The 25,445-nt window shown below is 54.1% G+C and overlaps 1 protein-coding gene across 1 annotated transcript in view; it reads left to right on the top strand.

Moving 5' to 3' along the window:
• The window catches only part of ANTXRL (ANTXR like), a 52,912-nt gene extending 36,158 nt beyond the window's left edge, over window positions 1-16,754 (top strand). Inside the window, exons 12-17 of the mRNA XM_007121305.2 lie at window positions 166-256; window positions 1,262-1,444; window positions 2,943-2,981; window positions 4,079-4,162; window positions 10,738-10,943; window positions 16,418-16,754. Coding sequence (XP_007121367.2) covers window positions 166-256; window positions 1,262-1,444; window positions 2,943-2,981; window positions 4,079-4,162; window positions 10,738-10,943; window positions 16,418-16,754 — 940 coding nt within the window. The remainder of the gene's footprint in view (window positions 1-165; window positions 257-1,261; window positions 1,445-2,942; window positions 2,982-4,078; window positions 4,163-10,737; window positions 10,944-16,417) is intronic.
• The last annotated feature ends 8,691 nt before the right edge of the window (window positions 16,755-25,445 follow it).

The raw sequence follows: 25,445 nt of genomic DNA, 5'->3' as shown, positions 1-25,445 counted from the left end.
TGGGATGAGCTTGCCTTACCCCTGCTGTCTGCCCTCTGGTAGCGCTGAATGCCTGATGTTCAAAGTCATTACAGTGAGGAGATATTATAAGCTGCAATTTGAGCCAAGTGTAAGAACTATGTCTGTCTGGCCTGGTAGTCACTGTCTGCCCCTTCTGTGCTTCAGGGAGGTCTTTGTTGAAGTTAGCCTGAACAATGGTGTCAGCTTCATCAACAACAATGTTAGCATCAGCAGCAAGAACTGTGCGAGTACCAGGGTAAGGCTCTAGCATCTAAGGCTGTCCTGACACCCTGCACTCTGGGGAGGCAGGTGAAGGGAACAACACCCCAGGCAGGCCCAGCAGGTAGCCTGTGCAGACAGGCCCCTGAGCAGCACCTCACAGGTAGCTCGGAGCCCTTAGCCCTACCTCCAGGAGCTGAACCCCCATGAGGCTTGGGTAGTGCCTTGAGAGTGCTACTAAAAAAGCACCTGGGGGACACCTTACTGTCCAGGCCTTGCAAACCTTTGCTCTCTCTGTGAACCAAGTGTCACTGAAGGCACATGGAAGAGACCAATTAGAGCCCTAAGCAGAGTCCAGACACAGTGCTGAGGCTCTGCCCACCCTGGACCCACCTTGCCACCTCCCGTGGCCCCGGGCTTGTGGTGGGGAGCTCAAGGTTCCATCCTGGATTCCAGCCGGGGTGAGCGGGAGAGGCTGGGGCACTGTGTACTAGGGGACAGGGTCCAGGGCCTCTGGGACACCTGGGCCCTCCAAGACGGGGTCCCCGGCACAGGGGTCAGGAGGGTGGGAGCAGCTGTGACCACGCTTAGTCAGCTTGGCCCAAGGTGGCAGAGCGGGGAAGTAGGGGAGGGAGGCAACCTGGAGGTGAGCAGGGTGTCCTGCCTCTGCTCTTGCATCCACACCTCTCTGGGGCCCCAGAGCCCCTCTCGCACCCATCTGTGTGTCGTAGCATTTTGTGGTCCTCACAAAACCCCTGGGCTCTCAGCCAAGGCAGGCAATGAGGGCTGGGTTGTCAGTCCTTGGAGGACTGGGCTTCCTTGACAGGGCTCTGGGGAGAGTCTCTGAGCAGGGCCAGCGGTGGGGTCTGTGGCCCAGGGCTCCACAGTGGCTCTCTGGGTACCAGCCCCGACCTCCTAGAATCTGTCTCCTCAGGTGGGGCAACCAAGTAGAAGGGGGACTGGGAGGACAGTGTGGGCTGGTATGGGATCCAAGTAGCAGGCTCCTGGTCCATGCCGGGACTCTGCTGTGTCTTTTCTGTAGGAAGGGGGACCAGATTACAAGAATGCTCCACCAGCTGCCCAGCAGCCTCCCGAGGAGCCTCCCTCATCACCACCCCCAAAGTTCATCCCCTATGTCAACCCTCTCTACTTCTGTGCCCTCATCCCAGCCCTGCTCCTGTTCCTCCTGATGCTCTGGTGCATCTGGTGGCTGTGCCGCAGGAAGGTGAGTGACCCCTGCCCGCACAGCCTGCATCCAGCCCTCGCCAGCCCCCAAGGGACCACGCCCATACCTGCCCCACGATCCTGCCTGTGGGCGGGTTCCCATCAGCTCCAGGGCCAACACACAAGCAAACAAGGCACAGACTCTGTCCTCCTGTCCCGGGCATAGACACAGCCTGGGCTTCTAGGGGGCCACCTGCTTCGTGCTTTCACCTTCACAGGGAGGTGGCCTATGGACTGTCCCAGCCCCTGGGGAAAATGGACCCCAGGCCTCCTGAGACCAGGGCTGCCCCACAGCAGTCAGGCTTCTGAAGGACCCAGGTGGACCAAGGCCCCAAGAGTCTCTGCTGTTGGGGTACAAAGAGGGGTCTGCAAGGGCACTGATGGTCCAGAGGGAGAAGGATGCTGGCCGGGAGGATGCTAACCCCGGGGGCAGCTGCGCCTTTGGAAACAACATGGATCCCTGTCCATCTCTGGTGCCTTCCGTCATTCCTTCATCAGGTCATCCCTAAGTCACCAGGATGTGCAGGGCCCCGTGCTGGGCACACAGGGGCAGAAGTGAAGCAGCCGCCACCCTTGCCCACAGGCACTCACCATCTGGTGTCTCATCTGGTATTGGTAGCTGTGGGGCATTGAGGATAAATGTCACCTTCAGAGGGTGCGGCAGGTGCCCTGATAATGATAAAGGACAGAGACTGGCCCCGGGTGGGAGGGAAGGCAGAGGCGCTGGCCGGCTGGGTTTGCAAGGACACAGGCCAGAGGTGGGTGAAGAAGAGGAACAAGCAGAGCTGAGAAAGGACAAGCAAAGCAGCATAGAAGCCAGCAGGTCAGATTTCTGCAAAGGGCGAGAAGTGAGGAGAGAAAGCGGGGTTGGGGAGAGGGAGGTGGACTGTCATCCCTGAGGGCTGGGAGGCAGGGAGGGCTGCAGGGGCAGGGGAGGGAAGGGTAGAGGGGGAGAGGTGTGGGGAGTGTTCTCTTGTCTTCATATGATGTCAGGGCTGCTGCTGAAAACTCTACCAGGGACCAGGGTCCTTAGTCTGCCTGTCTCCCCCTTGACCCTCCACGGAGGTACCGATTCGCCTTTGATGACTGAGGAGCCTGAGGCTCAGGGAGGTGGAGCCTGTTGGTTGCAGACCCACAGACAGTGGGCCCCAAGGTTGACACCCCACAAGGCCATGTTCTGTCCCCCTACTGCTGCTGAGCACTGTCCCCTCCTGTCTGCGTGGCTGAACCGGAGCCCTCCACATGCCTTCTAACCTGTGATTATCACCATGCCCCACAGTGATCGTCCCTTGTTGTAGGTACCAAGTAAGAAGGAAAAGATGGATGGAGGTGAAAAAAGCCATTAGAGAGGGAGCTGTGACCCCCAGGCTAGGGTGTGAGAGTTGAGGGAAGCCAATTCATGCTGCAAAGACCTGGTCCCAGAAGGCATCGCTTCAGTAGAGATGAGTTTTATGGGCACTAAACTTTGACCACTTCAGTTTTGACCATTTCTATTCTAGACCATCAAGGAGCCACCACCGGTGCAGAAACCAGAAAGGGTAAGTGGTGTGTTTGGTCCTGATGTTGTCAGCATGCCTGATGTACACACTCACCTGCACAGAGAGGCCCCCTGCTGTGTATGGGGATATGACTTCCCCCGCCCCTCCAGCTCCCACCTACCTGGGCAGAGAGAGCTGGCAGAAAGAAGAGAGTGACAGAGGGCAGGAAGGGATGCAGATGAAGAAGTGGGCTCAGGAAATGTCACCCAGACAATATCATTCCTGAACTCCTAGCACGGCCTGATCCAGGACCTTTATCACAGCTATGATCCCTCCTGATATAAATGGGCTTTTTGTCAATTCCCAAAGGACTGTTTGTAGGATGGTCCTTCCCAGGACTCAGGTGAGTTTTTGAGAAAAAGGATCTTCAGGTTGTGGGGACCTGGTGCCCCTCCCCGGGCTCTGATGTATGCTGGGCTCCATCTCCTTGGTCTTCATCCCTGGCGCATGTCAAGGAGAGGGTGTTGGCAGGGTTGGCCTTTAGGGACTGGGGAGCTGAGGAGGGTGGAGGGACTCCTACCGGGCATTGAGCTTTGAGGGAGGCGCAGAGCAGGAGATCACAGGGACCAAGGGTCAGGTGGGGAGGCCGGGATGACCCGGGGTGGGGCCCAACCCAGGGCCCATAAGAAGTAGTTAGAGTGGGGGTGCCGTGTCCCGAGGCAGGGGGACCTGGGCCTCAGATCTGGTGGGAAACAGCGTCACTGCCCGGGCTGACGTCTACACTGGCTGCACTGTGACCTGGGGAGGCTGGATCTGCCAGAGTCGGGTGAATACAGGCCCGCACCCCTGCCAGCCCCCGCCACATGGCACAACCTCACGCCCACCTTCTCCTACAAGGGTGGCCGCCAGGAACCAAGGGGACAGGGTAGAGTTTGTTGTTATTTGGAAAAGAGCCATCTTTGTAAACCAAAAGGAGTTGGCGTGTTTTTCACATGGAAGCCACTCTCTTACTGTGCCGGTGCTGCTCATTTGTCCCTGATTCTCCAACAAACATTTGCTGAGTGGCCAGTACTTGACAGGTGCCGGGGCAACAGATGTCATTTGTCTGCACCCAGGAGCTGCCAGACAAGGACGCAGACGGTGTTTTCTCTTCCTAGGAGCCAGAGGAGACATGTCAAATGTCATGCCCCACAGTGATTGTCCCTTGTGGGTGCCAAGGAGGCGGGGTGAAACGAATGGAGGTGAGAAAGGCCCTTGGGAAGGAGTGATGACTCCAGGCTGGGGAGCAGGAGGTGAGGGTAGCCGGTTCATGCACAGGTCTGGACCCATAAGGCATGGAAATGAGCTATGGGTACTGGACTACGGTCACTTGGTGCCAGAGAAAAGCCAAAGCCCTCCCGACCCTAGTGGCCCAAGGGAGGCCAAAAAGTGTGGGGGCTCATGTTCCCATCACCACCAGGGTTTCCCCCTTGGGATGGGCCCAAGTTTCTGGATGTTGGTGGGTGGCCCCAAAGGGTGGCTACAGTGCTGTCTCAGGGAATTGGTGGGGACAGAGCCCTGACAGGCCATCTCAAGTCAGAGGGGACACTACCCCTCTAGAGGCAGCATCTATGCCTGTAGCTTCCTCACAACCACATCTGCTTTTCAGGAAAAGCTGGATACCTTGTGTGACTTTGTCCAGCGCTGCAACCAGATGTCATTGATGTGGTGTCCTCCCAGGGACATGGTAAGCAGGGCACAGCGATGCTCCCCGTGGGCTGGGGTCTTGCTTTTGCCCTTGACAGTTGCCCCCGGGACTGTGGGTCAGAGAGCCCTCTCCGGGCATCTGCCAAGAGGAACGCGCAAGGCGTGGAGGCCTGGAGCTCATGAGCCTCCAGACGATTCTCAACACGGCGCCCGTGCATTTCCCCTGCGTCCTCGTCTCAAGGGTGTCAAGACATTCCTTCTCCAGAGCAATGCCCAGCAATTCCAATCTTAAGCAGAAAGGGCTGGAGAGGCCTATTGGACTCCCATCCATGGTCCGTCCCCACTGCCTACCCGACCCTGTGGGACTGCTGGCTGCACCCCAGCCATGAGACCCTTCTGGGCTGCTCACTCAGCTGCAGGAGTGGTGGAGGACATGGTTACACCCCCTCCCCAATGTTGTCTGGTCAACACTGACTGGTTTTACCAGGTAGTAAAGATGCCCTCCTTGTGTCAGTGCCTGTGACAGTGGGGAGAAGCTAAATTGTTCTAGTTGTCATCCTTGTTGTTTAATAATAATGACCGATGTTATTGAGTCCTTTCTGTGGGCCAGTGCTAACCTAAGAACTTTGCGTGTTTTCAGTGCTTTAATCCTCCCAGTAACTGTACAGGTAGATACGACTATTATCCCAGCTTTACCAAGCGGATACTGACCCACAGAGAGACTAAGTGACTTGTCCCAGGTCACAGCGGCTGGGAGGGGCAGAGCTGGACTTGAATTCTGAGTCTGGGCCCACCTTTCTTACTGCTCTGTCCTGCTTTGGGGTCAGCACTCATGGTCTCATGATGGTTACCCCCAAACTACCAGACGCTGCCCTACTCAGGCCCCTGGGGCCCAAGGAGGGCAGTGGTTTGCCTGAAAATCATCTGCCTGGCCATTCCAAACTCAGACCCTTTGCATAGACCGGGCCAGCCCTATAGTGAGGGCTTCACTCACCACCTTCACTGAATCAGGGAAACACTGGCTCTTGGTGGCTGGGCAGGTGGGCGTTTGGAAACTCTAGACAGGCCTGAAAGCCTCTGGACACTGCTGGTGACATACCTGAGGCATGCTCACACCCAGCAGAGACATTGTCTGGTGACAGTGGTGTTAGGGCTCCTTTGGCAGCTGGGCTCCCAGTTCTGGGTCTGAATCGAGCTCTGAGTCCCAGCCTTGATTGCACAGAAGCCCCATTTGCCACCTGATTCTCCTGGAGCCTCTCCCAGAACCAGCCCCTTTATAGTCATAAGAGCCACACCCCGGCCTTATGCCCCGAACAGTGGAGACACCCACCCAGAGATGCTCACTCAGGATCAGGAGGGACAGAGCAAGACAGAAGGCTGAAGCAGAGAGAGGCAAGAGACAAGAGGGTGGACAAAGGGAAGATGCCAGGTATGGCCTTCCTGCCCAGCGAGGTAAGGGCAGGGGCGCTGAGCACCTCTCTGAAATGGTCCCAAGTGGCAGAGTGATGGATTAGGGGGCCTTATAGCTGCCCAGGGCTCTGCCAGGCCCCTGCAATGCCAGCTCTCGAGTCCGCCCAGCAGTCTGTGGCTCACAGTGACCTGTGTGCTCGCTGGAGGCAAAACTGAGGCCTGACGCATCAGGGGAGTTGCCAGGACCACCCAGAGAGTAAGTGGCAGCAGCCAGAGCTGCCTGAAATCAACCCTGCTCGTCCTGAGAGGGGCTGGGAGCCCGTAACTGTGCCTGGTGGATGTGAACCCTCCCACTCCTCTGCCCCCATCCCATTTGACCTTGTCCCTCCCAACCTTAGTCCTGGAGACCCTAGTGTTGTAGGATTTCTGTGGATACCCCAGTATTCCAGTAGGTGCAGGAGTCAGTCCTGATTCCTTTCTTGAAGCCCTCAGTGCTCTGGTCCCAGGCTTAAAGTTAATCTTGGTCTAAGTGACAGGGTGTCAGCTGGGACCTACAGTCTCTGCAGACCAGAGTTGGCCCCCAACCCCAGCCCTGAATGTGCAGACATAAGCCTTTCGTCTGCTCACTGCAGACCACCCGGTGTTCTGCTCAGACAGAACCTTGCCCAGACCCTCTTCACCAGGCTGTGCTGGAAAACAGAAGCCGCAGGAGAGGGGCTTCCCAGCAGCACAGGTGCACAGCCTCCTTCTCCTCCTTCCAGTTCCCGATCCACAGGGAGGTTGTTTCCAAACTCCTCAGCCTGGACTGGAATTGCAGTCAGGCCTGCGGATGTGAACGTGCTCAGAATGTGAACAGTGGAGTCTGGGTTGAACTTGTAGGAGCTACTGCCTTCTAAAACCTCAGTCAGCTGCTCGTTTCAGTGAATCCAGATGTTTCTGCACTTCAGCACAATACAATGCAGAAAATTCTCAAAGGCTCAGTTTACCAAAAATCTCAGTGTTTTTGTAGCAGAAGCAGTCATTCTTGTTTACTATAACCTTCTGTGAAATGACCGTGTCTCTCTGCCCCACCGCCTTCTCATCCCCAGAGGAAGTTTTCTAATAATGGTCCCTTCCAGACCATCTCTCCCTACACACATATACAAAATGACGCAGCGAGACTCAGTTTAGTTTCTTAGTCTTGAGCCAAACCCTGCCCCCGATCCAAGGTCCTGATTCTCTTCCTTCCCTGCCTTTTCCAGGGCAGCCCATTCAGTTCATGGAAATCAGTTCTCCTACATGCGTCAGGAAAATCGGGTAAAAATGGGAAACCTTCCACTTCTCACTGAATGTGATGCTGACAGTGATATAACTGTCTCCAAGAGAGTGTGACCTGCGTGCCACCACCATGCAAGGCCCTTTACACAAGGATCTCATTCATTCTCCCAACAGCGGCCGTTTATACAGAGTAGGGATCGCCAGACACTGAGTACTTTACACAGGCTCACTCTTTTCATCCTCCCAGCACTCCTCGGGGGAGGAAGCTGACCCCTGCGCAGTTGAGTCACCTGCCCAGCCGCATAGCCATGAAGCAGTAAGGCCAGTACCAACAGCCCAGGGCCCAGACCCCGCGCTTGGCTGCCTCTCTGTCCTGCCAGGTGATCACTCCTCTGCATTTTGAAGCTGACGAAACCGAGGTTCTGATGTTTCATGATGGGCTCAATGTGACAGGGTTCTGGAGGGGTACAGCAGGGCTGTGAACAGAGCCCAGGGAGTCTCACTTCCAAGTCCAGGCTACGGCTCCTGTAACCTGCTATCACGGTGATAGGGAAACAACTGGAAAGTAATTCCTGCCTCTGTGCAGTGTGTTAGATGTGCAAACAATTTTGAATGTTAATTTCTTATTTTCACACTGTGTTGCTTGCAGACCTCCTCTAAATATGAACACATAAATATTTACTGGAAACAATTGTCCTGGGTAACAATCAGAGCTGCAGAGAGACCATATGATGCATTCATGGCCAAGGAGCTCCTGAGTTCCTATCTTTTGACCCCACCCACAGAGGGAGCACCAAGGCGTGTGTGATAAAGCTGGGGCAGGACTTGAGCCCTCCAGGAAGTCCCAAGTTGACAGATGTCCTTCAAGACAGTGACCTTTGTGAAAGTCCCAGATCATAACTTTGGGACAGTGATGGCAGCCTGCTCCTCCATGCTCGACAACCCTCACCCCCTACTCCTCACACACACACAGACTCTCTCACACACATTCACGCTACAAACACGCTCACACGTACACGTGCGCACACACTTCCCTCTGTAATAAGCAGGAAATCCAGAAATGGAACCAAAGCTCCAAAGCACTGGAGATTAAGGTTCAATCAACCATTTGCCAATCTCTTAAACATCCCTTCACTGTGGAGTCGCTGAGTTGATGTAAGAAGTAATTGGTCACTGGCTTAGATCTCTTCATTAATGGAAAACCAGAGGGGAGGGAGACCCCCCTCAGCCCCTAGTCACCTCCCTCACCCCCTTATGATCACACAACAGACTCAGGGGCTCTGCCACTACCCAGGGGCCTCCACCACCACCTGGAGCCACTCGCTCCTCTCCCTCAGCCCACATACACGTCCCCTCTGCAGCTCCCGGTGACGGGCTGAGGCTCAGGGAGAGGAGCCAGGCCTCAGCACAGGTGCCCTGCTGTCGTGCTTTGAGGAAATCAAAGGGGTCCCACAGCAGATGGTAGACACTAGGTCTAGAACGGTCTGTTCACGGTCTGGAGTAAATAAGCAGAAATAAAGGAGCTTAGAAATAAAAATAGAAGATCCCAGTCTATTCACAGTAGCAATAAAAGAACTTACCCACGCACAGGTGTGACAATGTGTGCTGACCTGTAATAAAAAGAAACCACAAAACTTTACTCTTCGCTACAAAAGAAGACTTGAAAATACAAAAACCTAGACCACAATGTCAGCTTTTCCCAAAAGAATTCAAGGGCTTAATGCTGCTTTAGTGAAAATTGTAATGAATATTTTTAGGGAATTTGATCAAAATGATTCTAAAATTCACCTGAGTAAATGAACTGTTAAGAGTAGTTAAGGAATTTGGGGTGCAGTCCTAGGACAGGAAGGGTGAAGGTCCTGCCAGTGAGGGAGACCCTGCTGGTGGGCTTGAGAGAAGAGGGAACCAGCTCCAGTGCCCTGGGGGCTCTGTGGCCCAGGCACTCCCAGACTGGCTTGCGGGAGGGCAGAGGCGGCCTCAGAGGATGGGTAGTCTGGATATGGGAAACGGAGAGGCAGGGAGGACAACCCTGGAGCAGAGGAGCACGGAGGGTGCAGCTGAGACACAGGGACACTTTGGGTGCGTGCGGGCAGTGTTGGCAATGGGCCAGGAGCCGGCGGCTGGGTGGCCTGGTGGGTCAGGCTTGTCACTGGGGCTGGATTCCCAGACAGTGAGGAAGCACAGCTGAAGGTGTGAGTTGAGGAAGAGGAAGCCAGAGGAAGTTGATTCCGTGAGGCCTGGATTGGTGGGGGAGGGGAGGAGGGGAAGGGCCAGGTGACCAGGGGAGAGGAGACACTTGAGTCGGCCTAGGAAGGGAGCTGAGGGCCTGGACAGGCAGTGTGTGCAGAGCATGGATGGGCAGCCAGAGACACTCGTGGCTCAGCACAGGGTTCGGGCAGAGTGGGCCCCGAGGCTGGGCCTGGGGACCTAGAGGCTGAAGAGGCCTGCAGAGTAGGAGGCAGGGGAGGTGAGCCTGGATGACACAGGACCCGCAGGAAGGTGGCAGGAGAGGGCAAGCCTGGGCTGTGCGTCTGGAAGGGAGAACGGCCAGCTGGGGGTGGAGATCAGAAAAGGGGAATTGCTGATAAATGATCGAAGAAGTTGCTGTCTGCCGAGAGTTCAGGATCCTCTTCATAGTGGTTATTGTGGGTGGTTGGAAAAGAAGGATGTATTTCCTCGTGAATATTTTCCTGTGTTGCTTAGGTTCTCTATAATGGGCAGGTACTACTTTTGTAATCAGGAAGAGTAAAAATGTTTATCTGTAAAAGAGAAAATATTAACTTATTGAAGCCTAAGGTGATTTTACATAGAAAGTTGCTAGAAAGTGACATTTACCAAACTATCTCAGGCTTGTCATGCCGGGGAAAGTCAGAGTGAGAAATCCCTTCCCATCTCTGGGTCTGGTTCTGCTCTGCACCAAGGGGTGCAGGTCCCAAAGCAGGATGTATTTCCTGAAAGTTTCATCGGATCAGACATCCCTGTGGGTATGGAAGAGGACAAGGTCAGGCTCAGGTGTCGAAGATTCGTGAAGAACATTCTTTCAAATTCAAGGGGGGTTAGGTGTTCTCTTTTCCTAATGTGGCTACATTACCAGGGAAAACCATGATCATTCTAAAGGGTTACTAAGGATTTTAAAACCTAGGGCGATGAAAATGACAGCCTCAGGAGGAGCAGAGGCAGCGTTCAGTGGCCTTTGTCACTCACAGGCACTCAAGGTAATACTGCACACGTGAATGGCAGGCTCACGGAAGCCTGAAGTCTGCACACCACGTGGAGCACCCTGTAGGGACCAACAGGCCCAGACAGACCCAGCAGGGGGATCAGGGAACTCTGGGCAGCAGGAGAAGGGTGGGCTTGAGACAGAAAAGGAGCTCGGCAGGCCCCAGAGGCCAAGGAAACCGCAACCTTCCGCTCCCAATTCCAGTGGCTTCTAGTGACCTTCTCTCTCTTCTGTCCCCTGCAGGGGAAGTGCCTCAACTTCGCCCTAACGAAGCCCCACTGTGGGCAATTGCACTGCAGCCCTAAGGTCTGCCTTCAACCCAGCCGGGAGTGCTTCTCCGTCAAGAGCTGCTGCTCACAGTGCCAATACCCCCCGCCCGTGTGCTCCAGGCTTCCCTCCAGGATGCAGCCGCTCATCTCTCCCTCTGCCCGGCCACGCTGCGGAGCCACGTTGTCACTCCAGCCCCCCAGCCCAACCTCTAAAGCACCAAGAACCCAAGATTGTTAAGAGCCCTTTGTTTGCTGAATTAGACGTATATGCTGAGACTTGGTTTACAGTCAAAAGGCGTTGGAATTCGTTGCTGATCAGAGTTTGTTACCTGGTGAGACGTATCTATACTGCTCCTGCCAGGACAAAGCACCCCGGCATCCTGTGGACGTAGACATGATGAGTCCCACTCCCCAAAGCCTGGTCTTCATCTGTCACCAAGGGCTGGGACGCATGGGGTTGTAGTCAAATTCTGCTCTTTGAACAAAGCCCAAAACGTCTTTGAAACATGAATACTATCCTGTGTCTCCTTCCCTAATCTGACGCAGAGAGAAGTACTTGAATTTCTCACCTCCTTCACTCCGTGCTCCTGGTTTCCATTTTTTGGCTACCTCCATTGCGAACGTGTCTCAGAAAGAGACGAGGCCCTCTACAGTTCACCAGCTGGAAGTGCATCTTCCAGAAATGCATCTTCTCTTTCCAGGTAAACCAACCGGTCCCTAGGCCCAGGGGAATTTTAGAGGAGTCTCTCCATTTCCATAAAGTTCCACCTCCCCTATTTGCCATCTGCCGCCATAGGAGAAACCGTGCTCCCGACAGAGATGTTTTAGCATGCCGTGTCCTCCCCACCACCCAGGGGGTCTGTATGATACTCCAGAGCCATGCATACAGCCCACGGGAGCACTCAAGGAGGGGTCCCCCGGGGTTGGGGGCCTGGGGACAATAACCAGTTGTCCCTAATCCGACAATAACCAGTTGTCCCTAATCCGTATTGATGGTAAGTTGAACTACTTTCCGCCCTCACTCCCATCTGCTTGAATGTTATATTTATGCCTCTCGGTTGAATTTCTCTAAGACAACTAGAGGTAAAAATATGTCAGGTTTGGGTTTTTCATCTGAACTGATTGAAGTGGATGGATAGTGATGACCATAACTTTCCCTATGTTCAAAAAAAGAAAATGTACTCACGATACCAAGGAAAGTGTGTGAAACTTTTTTTTTAGGCAGAAAGGGGGTTTAAATAATGTGAAATCCTATAGAGAGATTTTATCTCTTCCTTAGAAGTGGAATATTTTAGATTGTTTGTAACTGGTGAAAGCATTGTCCAGGCCTGAGAGGGTCAGGGACACTTCTCTGAAACTGGTTCTGTGCTCCTACATTATATCTACGTGTCTGTGTATACCTGTAAAATAGTACATGCCCATCTCTGAGACTCTGTGACCCTAAATGGAGAAATCTGTGATTTAATAACGAGCCTAATGTGACCCTGGCTGAAATCCACATGTCTGTTTATTAATGGATGTTGAGAGCCTTCTCATTTTTAGCCCATCCCTCCTTCCTGACCCCTGAACTGAGGAGGGAGGCAGTCATCACTTTCATCAGGTCAGGGGAGATCTGGGAGGGACACAAGCCCACAGCTCGGCACCCACACCCACTGACCCCGGCCTCCCTTTCTGTGGTGGACTGTAACAGGAGACAGCAGGTAAAGGGAGTTTCCTCGGCAGTCTCCCCCTGGGCCCCTCTGTCCGCCTGCCTTCCTTCCTTCTAGCTCATCCAATCCCTCTGGTTTGGCATTAACCAGGGGCTCCTCACCCTAGTAAAGAGGAAAGGGGGCACAGCCCTCAGCTGATACCTGACTTGTAGGGCGGCCTTTTGTCCCAGATCCCCCTTCTGTCTGAGTCCTGGCATGGAGCAGGATAGTTTTAGGTAACAGGTCTCACATCTGAGCTGCCCCAAGCTGAGACCTGTACACAGAGGAATATACTGGGCAGTGCTTCTTCCTTATTTTTTTTTTTTTTTTTTTTTTTTCGGGACGCGGGCCTCTCACTGTTTTATTTTTTTTTTTTTTTTTTTTTTTTGCGGTACGCGGGCCTCTCACTGTTGTGGCCTCTCCCACTGCGGAGCACAGGCTCCAGATGCGCAGGCCCAGCGGCGATGGCCCACGGGCCCAGCCACTCCGCGGCATGTGGGATCTTCCCGGACCGGGGCACGAACCCGTGTCCCCTGCATCGGCAGGCAGACTCCCAACCACTGCGCCACCAGGGAAGCCCTTCTTCCTTATTTTAGACTAGGGCAACAAAAACGTACATTTTCTGAGTGCCTCTTGGTGTCGTGTAAAGCAGCGTCTGTAGACTCAGATGGACCTCCAAGCCTGGGCCAAAGGCTTGAGCTTCTGGAAGCCGGGAACCTCCCTCAGACCCCCGCAGGGTCAGCCACAGGCCTCCTCCACAAGCACACAAGTAGAAGCCGTGCACACGCACCCCCGCGAGGGAACTTGGGAACCTGGCAAAGCTGTGGCCTTAACAGCAGTCCTCCCACCCTCTTGTCTGTGCATCAGGACCCCGAGTGTGCCTAGGATGCAGGGGAGGTTGGGGTGGCAGAAGGGAACTCCGTTTCTCAAGCACTGCCCGGGGCTCCCAGTTGCGCTGTGCTGGGCAATCTGCACACATGTCCACTCTGTGTCATGCTTTCATTCTGCTTTCCTTTCCACATTCCTAGCAGGCAGCCGGGCCCTTGGTATTGCCTGACTGCAGTGGGAAACGAGTGCCCCGAAGTCAACCTCTTTTCCATCTTGTGTCAAGACTGAAGCTCCTGAGGGGCAATGCTTTGTGTCTCTGAGTGAGGGAGTAGAGTGGAGAGGGCAGGAGACAGAGGTCTGGGGTCAGACGGGGACTGCCCGTCACTGGACCCCAGGGAGGTGGCTGGGTGGTGAGCAGGACTGGGGACCCAGCCTCACCAGAGCCACCAGGACTGCAGGGCCCATGCAGGCCGGGCCCTGGGTGACTCAGGGGCAGCCACAAGGACTACTGATTGGGGGCCTTCTGTGTGCAGGACTTTGGCCCAGCGCTGGAGACGGAGGAGCTCTCGGAGCATACAGAAACTACGTTCGTAAATATGAACAAGCCCATTTTTAAACCATGAATCTTTCAGGTGAACCACACAATTTGCACACATTTCCTAGACCATGTCAAAATGTGGCCCAGTTGACTCATGTTCTCCATCTACCGGGGATTTTCATGGAAAAGTTTAAGAAATCCTGCCTGCCCTTTGAAGTCTCCACACAGGAGAGCCCAGCCTGACCTGCTTCCAAGCTGTGCAGAGGCAGGGTCCACAGCCAATGCCAGAAGGACAGGGCTGGAGTGGCTGTGGGTCCTGACCCATGTGTGGGTGGATAGGCAGCCAGGCCCTGATGGGACCAGATGTTGCCAACTCCATGGGCTCCATGCTTGGCCTTCTCTTGCAGGATCTCCTGCTCTCTGAACCATGTCGTCACTGGCCTCTGTCCCTGCCCCTCTCCGTGCATCTGCTCTTTCTCCCGCATCTCTGCCTTCCTGTGCACAGTTCCTGGTTGCTGGTCCTCCGCTCAGGTTGTCTGGCTGCTCCCCAGTGCCCCATCGCTGGGGGAAAGATGTCCATGCCTGGTCCAGCCACCAGGGTCATGTACAAACATGGCTGCTGTCAGGCCCAGCATGGGGCCTGGGGGCAGTTTTGAGAGTCTGACAGTGGGCTGAGCAGGCACCTCCAACGTATTTTCAGCATGTTAAGGAGCCTGACCCATCTGTCTCTCCATGAGTTGCCCTTGTCACCCTACATCCTTCATTCCTACTCATTTCTCCCACCTACTTTGTCCTCCTGATGCCCTAGGAAGCTGGGCCATGTAGGCAAGCAAGAGCCCGTCATGTCTGCTCTTCCCTGCCCCCAACTCCTACCCCTTCTATGAAGGTCCCACACCTGCCTGCTGCCTCCAGTCTACAGACTGGGCTTGTGACGGCTGGGAGAACAAGGCTTGACTTGGCATTGGAGGTGGAGAGGGGAGACCCTTAGGTACAGGAAACAGGGGGTGGTACAGTGTGGGTTCAGTTAACAGCAAAGCCACTGTATTCATTTGCTTGGGCTGTACCCAAGCTAAGTACCACAGACTGAGTGGCTTAAACAACAGAAATCTATTATTACAATTCTACAGGCTAGAAGTCTGAGATCAAGGTGTCTGCAGGGTTGATTTCTTCTGAGTCCTCTCTCCTTGGCCTGTAGACAGTTGTCTTCTCCCTGTCTTCACATGGTCTTTCCTCTGTGTCTGTGTCTTAATCTCCTCTTCTTATAAGGACACTAGTCATGTTGGATTAGGCCCACCCATATGACCTCACTTAATTACCTCTGTAAAGACCATATCTCCAGTCACATTCTGAGGTCCTGGGGGTTAGGGCTTCAACAGGTGAATTTGGGGAGGGCGCAACTCGGCCCATAATAGCCATTTATCAGGAGCACCTCCTTTCAAGTAGTGGGTTCTGAGGAAGAGGGGGGTCCTGGGAAAAGACTCCTACAAGCTTTGGAGACAAAAAGGCCACAGGTCCTGCTCAACTCCATTGTGATGGACAAGTTGGATGACCCCAGGCAGGTCACCCTCACCTCCGTAGTGCCCCCAGCTGTGTGAAGACAGAACATGACTGTGTACATAGCTCCCTGCACTCACATACACAGTGGGGGCCCCTCAGAGACAGCTCCGCACCATGAGTTCCCAGCAGTTTGAGGCAATGCTGGGTCAGGACCCACTTGCTGCAAGATCAGGAAGGGCCTTGGCCACTCATCCTCACCTTTGACAGGTGAAGAGCTGAGAAAGTATGTGTTGCAGCCCCATGCTTAAGATCCTTGTGGAGATTCTGGGGCTCCAGGGGACATCAGGATGCCCAGCACTGCAGCTCATGAGGCTAAAGATGACAAGGGGTTTTCAACCCAAAGATACAATTCCTTGTAACTGGAAATCCAGAATTTTCATTCCTTATTTCTCTGCTACCCATGGGTGGTAGGCGTCCCAAGGAAGCAAACTCTGGCTCAGCGAGCAGATGGCCAGCCACAGGAGGTGCTCATCATGCCGGGAGAAGGACATAAAGGGGAAGGATGCCAGGGGCGGGGGCCCTGCCCTGGGTGGGGCAGGGCTGGGGACTGTCTCAGAGATGGACTGGGCCTAAATCAGCAGCAGTCTAATCCTGGGGGCCAGGGGGCAGAAGGCACAGGGGGCTAATGGGCATTGCCTACAGTCCCACCCTCACCCCCCAGGGGCCTTCCTGTCCTGTAGCTTCAGGCATTGGGTGCCCAGGTGCCTTGTTGAGGACAGGATGGCAGGAAGCTGGTGTGATGTGGTAAACTGTTCCAGTGTTCGGAGCTTATGTTTGTCTACTAGCCCAGTTTAAAAATCAGTTTTAAAAGGTCAGTGTTAGCAGAGTCATGGAACAAGCATGATGGAGACTTTTGTTTCACTTCTTAGTTGATTTCATGCCCGTTATGTGGCCCTTTCTATCACATTGTCAATGGTGAGAGCTATTTTTCCCCTTCCTGGAGACTGGAGATATTGCTTGAGAACCTAGAGAGATGGCAGAGTACTAGGGGGGTTGGGGGGACCCTGCCCTAAGCCCTCAGCATGGCCTTGTCCCACCCACAGGCTTCCCACCAAATGTGCAGCTTCCTGTGATGAACAGCAGACTCATGGCTGGGGCAGCCGGGTCTGTGCCAGCGGGCCGGCCCCAGCCCCTCTGCCAGAGCCCAGCGTGCCCAAGTGTAAGGGCCCCACATGCTGTCAGGGCCTCGTGGCAGAGGCTGGCCACTCTGTTCTGCCATCCTCCACCCTTCTCCCCATGGACATCCTCTACTCCTCATTCACTGCAGACTCTGGCACCTGGCTGACACTGCCCCACAGCCCAAAGCCCACTGTTATCCCCGGGAACTTCAACATCTACAGGATGACGCAGGACCTCTTGGCCTCCAACTCCCTGCACTGAGAGACATCTCTGTCGCTCACACCCGCATCCTGCCGCCATTTCCATCTCTTCCCTGTCTGTCTGCAGCCCCATGTCCCCTCCTCCTCACTTGCCTGGTCTCCGGCCCCCCAACTGGCTCCACACAGCTGCAGGCTTCCAGAATCTGGGTCAGATCATGCCATTTTCCTTTGTGCGCCGTCCATACTGCCTCAGTGTGCTCAGGCGAAGCAGAAACCCTTTCCACGGCCTGCAAGGCTCCTGTGTAGTACCCGTTACTTTCCCTGATGACTCTGCAGCCGTTCTCATCCTGAATAGGCCACACCCTCCCACGTGTCCCTCCCTCATTCTAATGGGTAATTAGCCCCGGGCACACACACCCGACCTGGACATGAGCACCGCACCATGGGCATCCCTTACCTCCATTTTGCCTGTCTGCTACCTGACCTGCAGCCCTGTTCCTGGGCTAACTGCAACCATTCATCAGGGCCCAGAGAAACATCGCTTCCTCAGAGCAGCCTCCCAACACGGGGATCCAGATGAGACCCAATCCCCTGCCCTGCTGTCTGTTCCGACAGCATCCTCTGCCTTCCTCTCTGCCACTCACCTGCAGCTTACAGGGCTTTGTGGACAGTCTTTGCTCCCCCGGGCCAGGGTTGCAGGCTCAGCACAGCCCACTCTCAGCTGAGCGCTGGGAACACAGCAGCGCCCATTGCTCTTTGTGCCATGAGTGAAACGTGAGGCTGGAGATCTTGAGACACCCCCTCCCCGATCAGAAGAACCTAACATTCCTCACAAGAACTCTAGCTTGGCCTGGCTAGGTACTGAGCACCTCCCAGGCCAGCTTCTGCCAGCCTCATTGTTGTGTGTGGTCCTTACAGCCCCCATCTGAGCGATGGGAAGGGCAGACCACAAAGATTTCACCCATGAGGACCCCACACAGAGTGCTCAGTCACCCCAGGGTGCGGCTAGCCAGACCCACCCCTGCCTGACGCCAGGCCAGGGCTCACTCAGCAGGGCTGAGCGAGCCCCATGGTTTCGGGCACCTTCTTCCTGCCTGACTCTGTGACATCACATGGCCATCCCAGCCAGCTAACGTGGGGGAAGAGGATCACTCTGCTGGTCAGAGGCTCACGGCCGGGGCCGGCGAGCTGCCCACACCCAGCCAGGAGTGAGGAAAGGCCATTCAGGAGGAGGAAGTAGGCACAAGGGCAGGCTATGGGCACAAGTGGGTGGGTGAGAGGTTTCAGAATGGACGTGGGAATGATGCAGGACATCAGAGACCCATAATGACATGTCAGTGGGTGATTCTGGGATGGGGATGTTGAGCCAAGGGCACCCCAAAAGAGCAAGTGTGGACCTTGGGGCTCTCGTCTCTGGGGTAGGAGGTACCCAGGTGAGCCCAAAGGGCAGCCTAGCCTCAGAACCAACAACAAAAAGGGGGAAGAACGGAAGCCCAAGGAGGAGTCCTAGGGGACACTTTGGTTGCAGAAAAGAGATGAAAACGTGGCCAGGAGTGCTGGGAATCCTAGAAGCTAAGCCCAGAGTTTCAAAAAGAAGGTGAGGTCCTGCCTGCAGGAGCTGGTCAGGGCGGGGCCTGAGAAGAGGGCACAAGTGCTGGAGGGGGCAGGTCACAGAGGGCAGGTCTTCTCCTGCGACCTCACTGGGTCGTTGTGCACTGTGGACCCTCAGAGGGCAGGACCCTGACTGACATTCTCTCTGCACCGAGCTCTGTGGCCTGTCTCGGTCTCAGAGTCCAGAGTTTCTCTCTGGGCTCGGCCCAGGGCCACCACACTGCAGTGACCTAGCTAGGGTCATCCTCATAACTGACTTTGGACAGACCCCCTAGAGGATACCCACTCCCCAGACCCTGATCGTCACGGCATGACGTGGGCACGGCCCCCGTGAGCAGCTGAGGTCCTGAGAAAGGCTCACCAGTGAGGACGCCTTGGTTCTGGCCCCAAGGGCTCCCAAGGAGGGTGGGGAGTTTGGGGCCCCAAGCAGGCCCTTTCTCAGTCCGTGTGACCTGAAGCAAGCTGCAGTCTTCCTCTTATGGTGGCATCCCACAGCTCTGCGTGATGACCGTCCTGTTCCCACAGCAGCCCTGGGCAGCGGCTGCTCGCCCCGCCCCGGCTGCCTCCCCTCCCCTCTGCACGCTGGCCCAGCTCCCTCCCCACCCACCCAGCCCTCACTTCCAGAAGGAACAGCCTGAGGACTGTGTAGAGAAAGGAGCACTGGAACCAGGGTCGGGAATCCAGAGGGGACCGTTCTTATCTACTACCCTTATGAAATAAAATTCATATTTTATGGCAAGACAAGAAAAATTTAAACATAAACAATTTTCTCTGCCCTTTGGCCTCCCCTCTCCCACACTGTGCATTGTGTGTCTGCGTTAAGCATCAACCAGACCTCCCTTGGGCAGAAACACTTGCTCGATCATAAAGAACAACATTCTCCTAGCACTGGCCGGACAATTCCTTAAAAGATAACATTCCTTCTTGATCTTGTAAGGGGTCACATGGCGCTTAGATCTGGATTGTGTAAACTATTAATAACATGTCGTTTAATGTACAGCCCTCTGTCTCAAAAAACTTATATAGCTGTGCCTTGACTTCTAACAGGTGTAACTGTTCTCAGAGCCTTCTGAGATGCTCTTCCCTGGTTATAATCCTCAAATTTGGCTCGAATAAAATTTTCCATTTCTTTCTTAGATCGACCGATTAATTTTTCATCAACACCCTGAGAGGTTTCACTGAATGCAAGTCACACCAGGGTGGGGCTCTTTTTCTCTGGGGCTCTAGGAGCAATGGGGGTTCTGGAAGCCCTGAGGAAGTAACCCCAGGATGGAGGGGTTACTGGGTAGTAGCTGAGACAAGGTCTTTACCCTGAAGGGCGGGTTAAGGGGTGGCATGGGGAGAGTGGTGCTAAGGAATGTTCTAGGCAGGGGCCCCAAGGAGGGCAAACTCCAGAAAGGAAAAAATTAACCTCTTTCCAAGAGGTTCCTCTCTCCCTTGGCAGCCAGCTTGTCCTGCAGGGCCCATGGCAGAGCAGGCAAGTCCAAGAGACCTGGTGGATCACGTGGCTTCTTCCCACAAGAAGTGTGATTTATGCAAATTATCTAAACTTTGGAGTTTCCATTTAATCTTTGTGGCAAAGATTAAAGAGGATAGAGTGCACAGAGTGATTAAAGAGGGATCCAGGCATAGAGACGCCCCAACAAGCGGAGGCTGCTATTATTTTATGTCCTTTGCAGAGCTCCCCATTGCATTGTTCACTGGGGAGAAGCCATGCAATAAATAGACTCCTTTTTATAGATCAGGTCTAGCAAAGACCGAATGAAGACCCGTGTTTGCTAAGTGGGGCTTTCACAGGTTGGAGCTCAGCATTCCCAGTCTGTGTAACAGCCACAGCTCAAACATCTGGCGGCGAGGGGTGTGTTTCCACAGGGCATTTGGGCTGGTGCCAGGGTGGGGCCTGAGAGCCACAGGAGGGACCCAGAGCCCGGGGCAGGACAGGGGGTGTGCAGGCGTGGTACTGGGTGGGGCCTGCATGCTGGTGCCACCACACCCAACCCCAAGCCGCCTGCTCTTCTGAGTGCAGCAGGGCCAAGTGTGCAGAGTCTCAGAGCGGAGGGAGGGCTAACCAGTGCATCTTCATCTTCCTGATGAAAGGCGCAGCGAGGTAAATGAGATGGCCTGGTGGAAAGCCTGGGTAAGTGCAGAGCAAGCAGAGGTGGAGGGTTCCCTCATGGTGTTGGTCTAGAGAGAGGTCAGCTCAGGCAACACTCTGTTTCCTGCCGGGCCAGGCACTGGACTGGGCTGCCCCCTGGGGAGGAAGACAAGGAGATACTGCCCCAGTCCCAGAGGCATTCATGGTGGCCAGGATGGGAACAGGGGAGATGGGCAGATAAAGAAACCTTGAAATGCACCTGGGGAAGCTGAGGAGCTGGGGGAGACCAAAGGGAGGGGTCAGGCTGCTGGAAACAAGGGGGAGTCATGGTTGAGTCATATGTCCGTGTGTGTGTGTGTGTGTGTGTGTGTGTGTGTGTGTGTGTGTGTGTGTGTCTGAGCCTCAGATTCCTTACTTTTACCTGCAGGGGTGGAAACCCTGCTGCAATTGCTGCTTTCAAACCACCTCAAAGGCAGTAGTAGAAAACCATCATTTTATGAGGCTCCTGGGTTCTGTAGGTCAGGAATTCAGACCTGTTGCCCAGTGCGGATAACTTGTCTCTGATCCAACAAGTCAGGAGACTCTGTCGGGAAGACCCAAGTGTCAAGAGAACTCTAGGGCAGATGCTGGAATCATCTGGAGGCTTCTTCACTCACATGCTGGGTGCTGGTGAGATGGCTGGAAGGCTGGGCTCAGCTGGGACTGTACCCTAACCCTCCTACGTGTGACCTCACCAGGGTTGGGGCCCAGGGTAGTGGAAGCCCTTATGTGGCGGCTCAGGGCTGCATTTCCTTCTGTGACAAAACCTCACACAGATCACTTCCGTCATGCCCTATTGGTCAAAGTCACCACAATCCAGCCCAGCTTCAAGGGAAGGAAACAGAGTCCCCATCTGTCAATGGGACAAATGTCAAGGAATTTGGTGCCATTCTCTTAAACTCTGAACAAGTAGTTTAAAATATTGAACAACTCATGCAGCACAACTGCCCCATGTGCATGGCTGCTGTCTGTAGGGCTGGAGCAGGGTCTAAGGGACCCCTGCAGGGCCAGGCCTCAGTCCTTACTGCTGGGTTTCGGGGCTGTCCGTCAGGCCTCGGGCGAGGCTCTCGGGTGGTAATGATTCTTTTTTCTTTTTTTGTTCAAGCCCCCCTGGACTTTCTTCCAGTGCTGAGTCACTGAGTCACTTTCAGCCAAAACCCTTTAGAAAGGACTTACAAGATCCCTCCACCCTGCAATCCTTTGGAATGCTGGTTCTCCGGGCAAAAGATTCCCTTGCGACCCACCCCAAAACTGGCTTGACATGTCCAAACAGGAACCTCAAGAAAGCTACAGCCAAGGAGACGGCCTAGGAAACGTGGTGATGTCCAACTGTGTGCCCAGCAAGGAAATCTGTTTAGCAGAACCGTGCAGTTCATTGTCACTCCCAGTGGAGCTCCCCCCATCCCCACAGGGTGGAAGCAGTAGGTCTCCTCAGATTGGAGAGATGCTCTCTCCTCCCAGGGTCACAGCTAGAGTAGCTTGGGGGGTCATGTGCCCTCCCTGTGAGATGGCTCCTGTCTAGCCGAGGGCATTCTCCAGAGAAGGGGCCAGCTAGGTGTTATTAGCTGACTCTTGTGGCCACTGGGGGGGAAAGGGGCACCGATTGGTAAAGGAACCTGGCCAGGACACTGATAGTGTCCTCTACCTCCAAATCATTTTTGCTGGAATAAGTTTTGGGGTACTTCTGATGAAACAGACCCTTTCCTAAGGTATAATACTTTTGCAATTGGAGGTCTGGTCAGTTTGATTTCAGCAAAGAAGGAAAATGAGAGGGTATGTGTGCCCTGCTCGTGGTTCTATAACAAAAAATGTTGTTTTGTTTTCTAACTCTCTATGATACATTATATATTCATGGACTTCCTCGATATCCTCAGATCCAAGGTTTCTCATTCTCTGAAACTGGATTCATTTTCTTCCATTGCAATGCCTGGTGGGGAAGGGCAGAAGCTGCTCTAGTCAACTGAGTTCAGAGTTTGTCCTACTACGTGATGAGACATCGTTTTCATTGGGTACTGGATTCTGTGAGCTATCAAAGGACCTTTCATAAACTCCTTTTCTGCTTATACTGTCCAGAGAGAATGTTCTTGTTAGCAACCAAAAAGTCTCTCTATTGCACAGAATCACTGCCCTTATGACATCAGAGGATAATTATCTGTTTATGTGTCTGCTTCCAAAAAGCTGTGAGCCCCTTGAGGGCAGGAACTTGGTTTTGTTCATTTATGAACATGCAGTGGCTGGTACATAGCCAGCATTCCGTGAATATTTTTGAACAAACAACAACAAACAAGAGCATGGACTTTGGGAGGACAGAAGACCCAACAGCCATGAGCCTGAGCCAGTCCTTCATCGTCTCTGATTCTGAGAAGACACTCTGGGCCTTGTGAACTCCCCCGAAGAGGGATGCCTGCTCAGCCAACCCAATGAAAACAGTCCTGAAAAGGATCTAACAGGGAAGGCAGCTTCTTGCAACTCTTTTGGCATCGGGCCCTGTTTCATATTCTGACACTGCAGTTACAAGCCCAACAGAATCAATCCCTGATTGAGCCCCTTTGTAAGAGCTCGTCACACCTGACCACCGTCCCATGGGGCACTCGGGCAGTGGCCAGAACCGAGCACACGCCCACCAGTGTTGGCTTCTTGCCACCAGGGGGACAGGGCTAGCATGCTGAGCCTGGCCTCTTTCTACTTTCTCCTTGAGCAGGGGGTCATTTTGCTGAGGGTTGACTACTTGGATAAAATCAGGATACTTTGGTAAGAAGCAAAAGGAGGAATAGATTTGTGGTCAACACCTTACGTTGTCTGTTACTATGGCCAAGCATTCTAACTGCAACCAGGTTGGAGCTGGCCAGGTACGTCTTCATAAAGAAGGCGATGCTTGAGCAGGGTCTCAAAGGATGACTCCGTGCTTATCATTTAGACAGGACAGGGAAGAACATTCCAGGTAGAGGGAGGAATGCAAACATCCAAGAAGTCTGGTCTCTATCAGACTGCAGGAATGGTGGGAAAGTCAAAAGATAAAAATGTCAGCAGCCAAGTCAGGGAGGTATCAGGATGAGAAGCTCAAACTATTTCCAGGGCAACTGGAGCCTTTCAGGGCTCAGGCAAGGGGCATCTGGGATGGATCTTAGTAAGATTTCCAGCAGCGCTACAAAGGTGAGCGTGCCTGCATGAGCCTGGAGGAGGGGAGACCAGAGCTGAAGCTATTGCAGCTACCGACAGCAACTCCCACCACCCTTCCTGCCTAGTGCTTTGTGGTCCTGGAGATAATTCCCAAGGGGGAAGCTGAGCTTGGACTCTCTCTGTCCTAATCCTGGGAAGTGAAATCTTTCTATGTAGTTGTGATGTAGCCCCAGGCCACTGCGTCTCTGTCCCCTTAGTGAAGAGCGGATGTTGATTTCCATAGCTCTCACCATCAGCCCATAAATTCGGAAATAGCTCTGTGAGCCCTGAGCCTGAGTGTGAGGTTCTGGGGACTTCCATGGCCCTGAGTAGGTGTCCAAGTTCCCTCATGGGATTGGGCTGAAGTGGACCTGTCTGATACCCCGGTGGCCTGGGATACCTTTGTTCCCCTGCCAGCCTGCTCCTGGCTCTGGACCTGGCCCTGGGACTGTGCTGTGATGGAATTCTGGGGCTACCAGCTTGGAGATTAGGGCTAACACCACCTCTGTGATGTGCTCTGGAGCTAGACTCCCATCAGCGTCTCCCAGACCCAAAACCTGGGGGTGCCTGACACTCAGTTTTGACTGGACACGCTTGCCTCAATCTGTCTGGGCCAATCAGCTCCGACACAGGACCACAGCTTTACAGCCAAGCCTTCCTCTCCAGAACTCAGTATTTCTGTTACTCCCAGAATGCCTTGCTGCCAGAGTGACCAGATTAGCCATGGGTGAGCCATGACTGCCCTACCCCACTGCCCCTGTGTCTGCTGGTGGCAGCTCCTCACAGATAAGTTTCCCCTCCCTCACCTCCATCCCACCCTGTCATAAATTGATCCTAATTGAAACGGAAGTCAGTCATCTAAGCTCCGTCCCTGGCCTGGTGGGACATAGGTCCTCGCTGACTAACCTAGGGCGAACTGGCTCACCACAAACGCCAGACTCCGCCGTGTTCCCTGGGTCTCCCTGTCCAGTCTGACTGGGGCCCCTTGCCCCATGTTGCCCTTCGTTTCAGCCCCGCCTCCCCTTCCCAGGCTGCCTTTATTCCTCTGTTCCCATTCCTAGATCTGTGTTCTGAAGGAACACACCAGCGGGGGCAGACATTTCCACACCTTAGGTGAAGTCACTGCTCTGCCCTCCTCCCCAGCTCCCTGTGTGACCCTTATGTGAATTGTAAAGCCTCCTCTGCCCCCCAGAGAGCAAATAGCACCCTCGCACAAGCAGGCAGAGCCCAGCCTTGCATGGATGCAGCAGGAAGCCCCAAGCTGGCCTACACTCGAATTAGCAGAAAGGGGTGGACACCCACTGCCCAGGCAGAGAGGGGGCTGAGGCGCTGTAGAGGGGGATCCCTGGCCCTGGTCAGCACTGGGTACAGGGAGTTCCACGTTTTCTTATATATCAGCTTTCTGGAGTGTCCTCACTGCGGAGCAGTAAGCTTCTCCAATTTTCAAAAACATTTGGTTATGAAGATCCTAGAAGCAGGACAGGAATAAAGATGCAGACGTAGAGAATGGACTTGAGGACCCGGGGAGGGGGAAGGGGAAGCTGGGACGAAGTGAGAGACTGGCATGGACATATATACACTACCAAATGTAAAATAGATAGCTAGTGGGAAGCAGCCACATAGCACAGGGAGATCAGCTCAGTGCTTTGTGACCACCTAGAGGGGTGGGATAGGGAGGGTGGGAGGGAGATGCAAGAAGGAGGAAATATGGGGATATAGGTATACGTATAGCTGATTCACTTTGTTATACAACAGAAACTAACACACCATTGTAAAGCAATTATACTCCAATAAAGGTGTTAAAAAAAAAATTAAAAACTTACCTGTACTGACCCTCAGCGGGTCACT

Source organism: Physeter macrocephalus, chromosome 20 (genome assembly GCF_002837175.3).
Source record: "Physeter macrocephalus isolate SW-GA chromosome 20, ASM283717v5, whole genome shotgun sequence".
Classification (NCBI taxonomy): Eukaryota; Metazoa; Chordata; class Mammalia; order Artiodactyla; family Physeteridae; genus Physeter; species Physeter macrocephalus.
The sequence above is the reverse complement of the archived record's forward strand: the minus strand, read 5'-3'. Positions and strand labels throughout refer to the sequence as shown.